General features: G+C 30.6%; 1 protein-coding gene across 1 annotated transcript; it reads left to right on the top strand.

The window, feature by feature from the left end:
* The first annotated feature begins 3164 nt into the window (after positions 1-3164).
* Positions 3165-5991, top strand: LOC114756844 (12-oxophytodienoate reductase 1-like). Its single transcript, XM_028945785.1, has 5 exons — positions 3165-3495; positions 3944-4084; positions 4204-4334; positions 4439-4615; positions 4950-5991. Exons 1-5 carry the CDS (start codon positions 3425-3427, stop codon positions 5540-5542), a joined length of 1113 nt encoding a protein of 370 aa, XP_028801618.1. The 5' UTR covers positions 3165-3424; the 3' UTR covers positions 5543-5991.
* Positions 5992-9063: the final 3072 nt, after the last annotated feature.

Here is a 9063-nt window from a genome sequence, read left to right as displayed (position 1 = left end):
CTTAAAACTATAGTTTAACTTCTATCCAAACACTTTTTTAGTCAAAGACCATTATTTAGTCGATGGTAAAATAAAAAGAAAAAGACAAAGACAGTTTTCTAATCCTAGCTAGCTGGTGCCTTTTATATAGGGAATTTCAAGGAAATCATCCCATCAAATTAAAAAAGAGTTTCAAAATAAGAAAACAAAAATAGTGGCTAAAAAGCAAGGTCATATAGAAGAGGGTAAAGACATAACAATCAAAGAACTGGTTTAACGTATCAGAAATTACCTCTAATATTTGTTCCCATTTTCCAAACTAGAGCAAAAATCATAGATGGCCAAACGACTATCCAATAAACACACACCACCGAGTGCTTGGATCAATTGGTTAGGGGGTTGTTTCAGCTTAATCAAAAGTCACGGATTTGATCTTTTGGGCACGCAATAGTACAGGTGGGAGGGTAGCCGGCCATTTGGGTTCTTGAACTCCCGATACGGATTAGTCTCGTTTGTAATTGGATAGATCCAAATGGGTCGTCTGTCCCTAAAGGATTGGCCAGGATACCAGGTGAAGAAATTAAAAAATAATAATAATAAACACACACCAAGCAAGTTTAAAAATAAAGTTGACATGCAAGGAATAAAGGTAAATGCTCATTAATTTACCTTGTGAGATAGACACATAAAAATACTTTCCAGATGCCAGGGGAAGATATTTGTTAATATTGACTTATATATGTAAAATAAAAATTCATCATTTTAATTAAATCAATAAACTCATTAGTTGCCTTGCCTGCAATCCTCAAGTGAAAAATAACGGAGATGGGAGATTATGCAAATTGATGTTACCCTTTCGACTTCGGTAAATTTCGGGTATTTTAAAAGAATTTTTGTGAAATTTTACTACGGAGGAGGAGGATTTTTCAGCAGTTTTTTTCTAAGACATTCATTACTTAATTAAAAACGGAAAAAATCTAATTGAATTTAGATGAAATACTAAAATATAAGTTTATGTATACACTTTTAACAAATTTCTACTAATCAAGTCAAAAAGCATGATTATAAATTTCTGAATGAATGTTGTTTAAAAAATCAAAATGCCCATCTATAATTTTTTTTTTTTTAAAAAATCAAAGGTAAGTATGATTCTGAATTTAATTTTAGTTGTTTCAGCATGATTTAATTGGGATTTTTCTTCTAATTTTAGTTTGTTTATTTGTTTGTGTTTTCAAATTAAGACAAGAAATTAGTTAAAAATAAAGCGTATGCTGATTCTTTGAATTAGTTTTTTTAAAATAATTTTATGTAGTTTGAGATAAATACATGATACTGTGAGAAAAAAATTTGTTTCAATTTATATTTTAATTTTTTAAAAAAAGTGTTTTGGGATCCCACACATCCCTCATTCCCATCCCATGGGAGTGAAATCGCTCTCATGGTTCGCTTCAGATACAGAACCCTTCGCCATTTTGACGACGTGGTTACTTGTGCTCCAAATTTCAATCAACGGATTGACTTTCATTATCGCAGAAGTAATTTACAAGATGGTTACCTACATTTTCTTATCTTTGCGCTTACGTTGTGATCATCAACATATATATATATATATATATGTATATATATTACCTGGCAGGAAATACTTACTTCAATTCGTAGTTTCAATTTTTTTTTTCCAGATAGATGTTATTTCAAAATCCTGTTTCCTTATGCTTAATTCTTAATATAGGTTTACTTTCTTGTTGTACTTTGTAAACTTTCTTTTTAATTAATGATTGTTTTGTTGTTTTTCAAATATATATGTGTGTGTGTGTGAGGGGGAAATATTGAGGATAAATTTTTCATTAAAAAAATTAATTGACAAATGATCCTTAGAATGATAGATTATATCAAAAAGATAAATTGCATATAAATAAAGTTAAACAATATAAATTGAAGATGGTTTGTATAAAACATTAGAACTAATTTACATATAAAAGGACGAATCGCATATTAAAAAAAGTTAAGTTGCACCAAATTTTTAAAAACTACTTGTTAATTACCATCTATTCCCAACTAGCCTTATATCTGCTATGCATGTGATGCATGAGAATTTATTTCTATACATGACGTATGTCATGCATTTAATTACTTAAAAAAATTCACAACTAAATTTAATTAAATCTTACTGAAATCATCAAAACTGAAATCATGCATACATTTACGTTCAATTTTTCTTTTATAGGAGCGTTTTGGTCTTTTAACGAGATTAAAAAAAATTTTGATGTCGTTTGGATGGGGAAAAAACTAAAAAAATACTAAGATAAAAAATAGAGAGTCTCATTTTCTCTCCAATTTTTCTCTCCACTTAATGAAAAAAAATGAGGAGAAAACTCATTTTTCCCTTCATATTCTCCACGTCTCATTTTTATATTATATTTTTAACATTTATTAATAATACTAAATAATATATAATTTATTTATTCTCTTCTATTATATCTAATTTTAGAGACCTTGAAAAAAAAAACTGATTTTAAAAAATATCCTCTTTTTATTTATTTTTTTACCTTGAAAAGTAACATTTTTCTCTAAACAAATGTTGTTTTAAAATATAATAACATGAAACTATATTCTTATCAAATAATTTAAGTTTAAATTAGTTTTTTATTATGGTATTTAATTTAATTTTAAAAATGATATTTTTACATAAAAAATATTTTGGTCATTTATATATATATATTTATTTAGTCATTCAAAGCGGAGCGGTAACAATATTTTCTCTTCTTTTTTATTTTTTTCCTTGTTGACTTTTCTTCTCATCCAAATAGATCAAATTTAGTTAGATTTTAATATTTTAGTTAGATTTAATTAAAATTTTCTCATTAAACATATTAATTACTTATTAATAGCAACATAATAAATTTTTTTTACATCTACTTATATAATTGGTACATATATCTATTTTAATATTAATTATGAAATTTAATGTAAAACAAATATGAAATGTATAACTTTTCTTTGTGAAATTATAATAGGACGGTTTCTCCTGGCGCCACGCAGCTTGTACGTTATAACTCAAAATAGCTGAGTCTCCGTTGTCTCTCCGACCGAACAAAGAAATTTAATTATCAAAAGGTAGATAAGTGATCAAGGTTGTCGTTTTTATCACTTTGTGAATAGATTATTATTCGCAAAGTGAATATTTTAAGATAATTAAATCTTTTTTGAATTTGATTGTAATTCTCTGAGATTCAAATGACATGACCATGGATCATGTCAGGCTTGGACTTTCCATGGAGATCGCCGTCGATTCACTGTATTCATCTGCCGTCTGCGACTGCGAACGCAATCCCTCACATCATCATCCCACTAATTCCACGGCTGATGGAGAGCCGTCGTCAATTCGATCTTTTCATCTCAGTTTCAGTTCTATTTATATCAAAGTCGATTCTTGTCTTGAGCAAGAATGGCTTCCGAGGCTCCCATGGTTCCTCTTCTTACGCCTCACAAGTTGGGAAACTTCAATCTATCCCACAGGTATTGATACTCTTGATGAATTTATCCAATTGCTTTTTCGTTTGTTTTGCATTTTTCTTCAGTGTAATTGATGAGGATAAGGTGTTTGTAACAAATCCCAGTTGAGCATGCCAGCATGGTTATAGATCATGGTGTACATCATGCTTGGAAATCACAAATTTTGAATTCGTTCGATAACTTCTTGAAAAGAAAAAAAAAGAAAAAAAAAACTAAGGATAGTTATTTTGATCAAAACATTGTTTGGTGACAAGTTGTCTTTCTTATTTTGATTTCTTGGGCCCTTACACCCTCTTCACTTTTGTGCTATGAAAAGTCACTTATATCTACGGCTAGTGCACTAGAATGGGGAAAATTTCTTGCCGGCCATGTAGTATTATTACTTTAAGCATCAGTTGATTATATTGTGATTTCTTTACTCAGAATTGGTTCACTTTTGCTATGTATGCAGAGTTGTTTTGGCTCCGCTGGCCAGACAGAGATCTTACAACTATGTTCCTCAGCCTCATGCTATCTTATATTACTCTCAACGAACTACCAAGGGGGGTTTATTGATATCTGAAGCTACTTGCATTTCTCCCACTGCTATAGGGTAATTTGTACACTATGCCATTGTGTTAATTTTATCCCAATTCGTTAGGATACTCCACACTGATGGTTTCTATTTTATTTATTTATTTTTTGGTTGTTTTCTTGTTGTTCAACGTAAAGTTATGCCAATACACCAGGCATATGGACAAAAGAGCAAATAGAAGCATGGAAGCCCATTGTGGATGCTGTTCATGCCAAAGGTGGAATATTTTTCTGTCAGATTTGGCACACTGGAAGGGTTTCAAATTCAGGTATCTACTACCAGAGTGTATCTTATCTCTCTCAAATTCCATCAGAACCAATTAAATCTGATGTATATATATAATGTACACCCATCCTACTTCATTTTGAACAGGTTTTCAGCCAAATGGGCAAGCCCCAATATCTAGTACAGACAAGGGATTGTCGCCACAAATTCAAAGTAATGGTATTAGCGTCACAGTTCATGACCCCCCCAGGAGGTTAAGGACTGATGAAATTCCTCAAGTCATCAATGACTTCAGACTCGCTGCAAGGAATGCTGTGCAAGCTGGTATCTTCAGTAACTGTAAAATTTTGTAATAATCAAACTAATTATCTATATGAGCAAAATGATCATCATCAAGTTTTCTTAACATGATTCAATTTTTCCCCACTATCTCATCATTCAAGAATTAATGTCAAATCTAACCGTAGGCTTGCTTAAATATTATTACTTGGCAGCATTAACTTTGGAACCAAACAGAAATCTTCACAAATTTAGAGGGACCTAAGTAATATTAGTGGCACCTTTTTCATTGTTTGCAAATGATGTGACGCACTTATGGGGGTACTGTTACTATATTTCAATCTTTATATGCATAACTGAATGCAATTTGCAATTGCAGGTTTTGATGGGGTTGAGATTCATGGTGCCCATGGTTTCCTTCTTGACCAATTTATGAAAGATCAGGTCAATGATCGAATGGATGAATATGGTGGATCGCTAGAGAATCGGTGCCGCTTTCCTTTGGAAGTTGTTAAAGCCGTTGCCGATGAGATAGGGGCAGAGCGAGTGGGAATTAGATTATCACCTTTTGCAAATTATAATGAATGTGGGGATTCCGGTCCTGAAGAACTTGGCCTATACATGGCGAATTCCTTGAATAGATATAATATTCTGTACTGTCACATGGTGGAACCAAGAATGAAGACTGTTTGGGAAAAAGCTGAGTGCCCTCACAGTCTTGCACCAATGAGAAAGGCATTCAATGGCACTTTCATTGTTGCTGGAGGCTATGATCGTGAAGATGGCAACAGTGCAGTGGCAGAGAACAGAGCAGACCTTGTTGCCTATGGTCGGTGGTTCTTGTCGAACCCAGATTTGCCAAAGAGATTTGAGCTCGGTGCTCCTCTCAACAAGTACCACAGAGAGACGTTTTACACTTCTGATCCTGTTATTGGTTATACTGACTACCCATTTCTTGAAGACAGCTCTTAAGCCCATACAAATTAGAAGTTATTTTTTTCCAAGTGTTTTCTATTTTGAACAGTACATTTTAAGCAGGCAGTTCCATGAGGATGAAAATTTCCATTTTCTACATGGTACTACTGCCCTACTTAATTTTATCTGGATGGAAAGAAATAGGGCCTTGCATAATGGTATAATTTCTTCGCCTCACATGGTTGCTCAAGAAACTTAGGGTGCACTATCCCTCCGATGCATAGCCTTCCATTCGGATTCTTTAAGCAGAATATCACTGATTCCTCAGCGCTCAAGATTTCAGCCTTTACAGTTAGTAATTTAGTGCCTTTGTAGATGCATCTTTGTACTTTAAATTGTCATTTTATTAAAAAAAAAAAAATCAAAAGAAACAGTACTTTTCAGTGTTGATTGTAATAATTTTCCAATATGCCAAAAAGGAAAGAGAAAAGAAAAGCATTGAGTAACAGCCAGTGGCTTGTTAAGCAGGCCGTTCCACGCTTTTTCTATTTGGGTTCTGGAATTTGTCCAAGAGTTCGTATTGTTTGAAGCCCCCTTTATACAATGATATTTTTAATCCGATCGATGTATAATAGTTATTTACTAATTCTTCTAATTATTGATTGTGGGTAGAAAAATAGATATTCATTTCATATTATTGTGCATTGGAATTAAAACATTTTGTTGGCATATGCTGGAAATATATTCCTCTAATCTTATTTATAATTATAAGTTAGAGAAAAAGGGTTTTTTTAGTCCTATTCATAAATCACATTATTAAATTTTTAGTATGGACGTACTATTTTATTCTTCACTTATCACAGTGTAGATTTTTTTAAAAAAATGTGTATATATTAAATAAGAATAAGTTAAAAAGTTATTATATTTTAATGAAGAGTTAATATAGTTTAAGATTTTTCTTAATATGTATGAAACATGCTGAAAATACCTTATAAATAAAATGAGAGAAGTATAATTCAAGAATTGGGAAAGTATGTATTGAGAGATGAATGATAATTAATCCCCCAGTCATAATTATACGGCAGAGATCAGATTTAAACTTCTATTTCATCTTAAATATAAAGACCTTGCTCTCTCCACGTTGATCTACTTAGATCCAACTTGCAATTAAAAACTGCACCAATGTGATGGCATTTTTCAACAACTATCCTTACAGGTTACTCCCTTCGGTTGAAAATATAGTGACTGTTTTAGAAAAAATTTGATTTTGACCTAAAATATAAGAAGTTGACCGGATAATTAATGATAGTTTTTATTTTTATCCTTTGTTACAAGAAGGGGAGACAGAGAAAAAAGAAATTTTCAATCACATTTCTGAATAAGGATAAAATATTAACTTTTACCAATTTGAAACATATTTGATAACTAAACTAACATTCCTTAATTTGTGAGAAAACTTAACTAACGTCTTATATAATAATTGAGAAGAAGTAAGACTTTTCTATCTAATTCACACATACTAATAAAAATAATTAAAAAAATTAAATTTGTCATAAAAATTTAAATGATTCCCTATACTATTTCTCTCATTAACCACACCAAATTTCAATGTTAGATTAATTTCTATTTTTCTCACTATCCTTATTATATATAAGCAAATATGAATATATATCTATTTATACATATAATGCTCATTGATACTATCAAAACGTCTTATAAAATAAACCAAACGTACTTTTTAGAAAACTACTTATAATGTGGATTAGAGGGAGTACAACCATGGCTTTAAATTTTGACGTTTGACACTTTTAAATTTGCATCATTCTAATCAAAATATCACAGTTTACGGTTTAATAATTTTCATATATTTCCTAGTATTATAATTAAAAGTTATACGCAATACTAGGAATCAATGTAATACGCAGATGAGTATTGTTCAATTTGATGAATTTTGCAAGGGGCTAAGCCCCAAAATAGATCTTAAGTCTCTAATTTATTATGTACAATATACTCCTCAGATCCTTAATATAAGACCCATTTAACTAATTTGCTTAGATTAAGAAAGTTAGGCAAGTTAGTTAATTATAAGAAATGTGACATGTTTTTTCTAAAATATCATAATCATCTTTCTTAATACCCTATCTTCCTCTCCTACTTGATTATAGTTGAGGGGATATCCATAGGGGTAATTTAGAGAAAATTGATAAATATAAAAAATGGGTCTTATATTTAGGACCAAAACCAACTCAAGAATTAAGTCCTATATTAAGAACTAGAAGAGTATATGATAAAGCGAACATATTGAAAAATACTTGAGAAAGTTACATCTTTGTTTTGCAATTTGCAAAGAATTTTGATGGTATGAATTTGTAGTCATAGAAATCACTAATTATTAAAAAAAAAAAAACTTTGGTGCTGTACCCGATATGTGATTATCAGTCATAGAAAAGTAAGCTTGATATTTGATTATTACCATAAGGATTAGAGATTTAAGCAACATGTGTGTTTATAAGTTCTCATTTTAGCAGTTGACCAAAAAGCAGCATGGTAATGACATTAACAACTTTTCCTAAATTAAGTGATAAGTTGTTTTGCTTCTATCTCCCAAGTTTTCTTTGATTCATGTTTGGTCTTTGGCGCTACAATAATGTAAAACAGGAAGAGGAAATGAGAAATAGAAGAGATGAGAAAGATCAGAGAAGCGAAAACAGAAAACATATATAGAAGAGGAAACCAGCCGAGAGAAAACGATAATTGCAATATCATAAATAATTAAGTTTTTCGTCTAATAAGAAATCTAAAGTTACTTATACTAAACTAATAACAAAACTGAAAATAATAATAACAATAACTAATCCTAATAATAAAATGATAAAATACAGAGAAATTTAAATGAATCCTAAAAATCTAAATAATCTAAATATCCTAAATAATTTAAATATTTTAAAAATATAATAAAATCATAGTTATTTCTTTTCATATCCTATCATATACTTTTTAAATTTTCTTCAACCACTAGCATACTTGCATTTATGCGTATTGAACAAAAAGAGGCATGTTACCAAAAAAAAAAACAGAGAGGCATATTTGCATTAATCTTAGGGGTGTGCATGGACTAGACTGGACCGGGTTTGTTATCAACCCGAAGTCTGGTCCAGTAAAGACCTCGGGCTGAAAAAAACAACCCGAGGTCTGGTCCGGTCCAGTGCCAACCCCGAGGTCGGGTTGGACTGGACTTGGTCCTCTGGACTGCCTAGACCAGTCCAGGCAGTCCAGAGCTAATTTTAATTTTTTTTTTAAAAAAAATTTCTTCAATAAGAGGCAAGATTGTAACTTACTATATAAAATTTTGCACATATTTTAATTCAAAATTTATCAAATTTGATCATTCCTTTTCAATTTCCCAATGAAGTCATGTTTTATTAATTAATTCTCATCAATATAGATCTTAAATTGTAGAAATATATATGCATGCTCATTACTTTGAAAGTTAATAGATAAATCTTAATTATTTGAATAGATAAAAAATTTATATAGAAAAATTAAATCAAATTAAAATTATATAAATAATAATTTAA

Source organism: Neltuma alba, unplaced genomic scaffold, assembly GCF_004799145.2.
Source record: "Neltuma alba isolate B1F8T4 unplaced genomic scaffold, ASM479914v2 tig00010511_pilon, whole genome shotgun sequence".
Lineage (NCBI taxonomy): Eukaryota > Viridiplantae > Streptophyta > Magnoliopsida > Fabales > Fabaceae > Neltuma > Neltuma alba.
The sequence above is the reverse complement of the archived record's forward strand: the minus strand, read 5'-3'. Positions and strand labels throughout refer to the sequence as shown.

Bases quoted from the DNA above. Each gene is read 5' to 3' on its own strand.
- LOC114756844 (XM_028945785.1), top strand. From the start codon at position 3,425: ATGGCTTCCGAGGCTCCCATGGTTCCTCTTCTTACGCCTCACAAGTTG. The intron at 4,085-4,203 runs GTAATTTGTACA...TTCAACGTAAAG, and splicing joins ATTTCTCCCACTGCTATAGG to TTATGCCAATACACCAGGCA. The intron at 4,616-4,949 runs GTATCTTCAGTA...TTGCAATTGCAG, and splicing joins AAGGAATGCTGTGCAAGCTG to GTTTTGATGGGGTTGAGATT.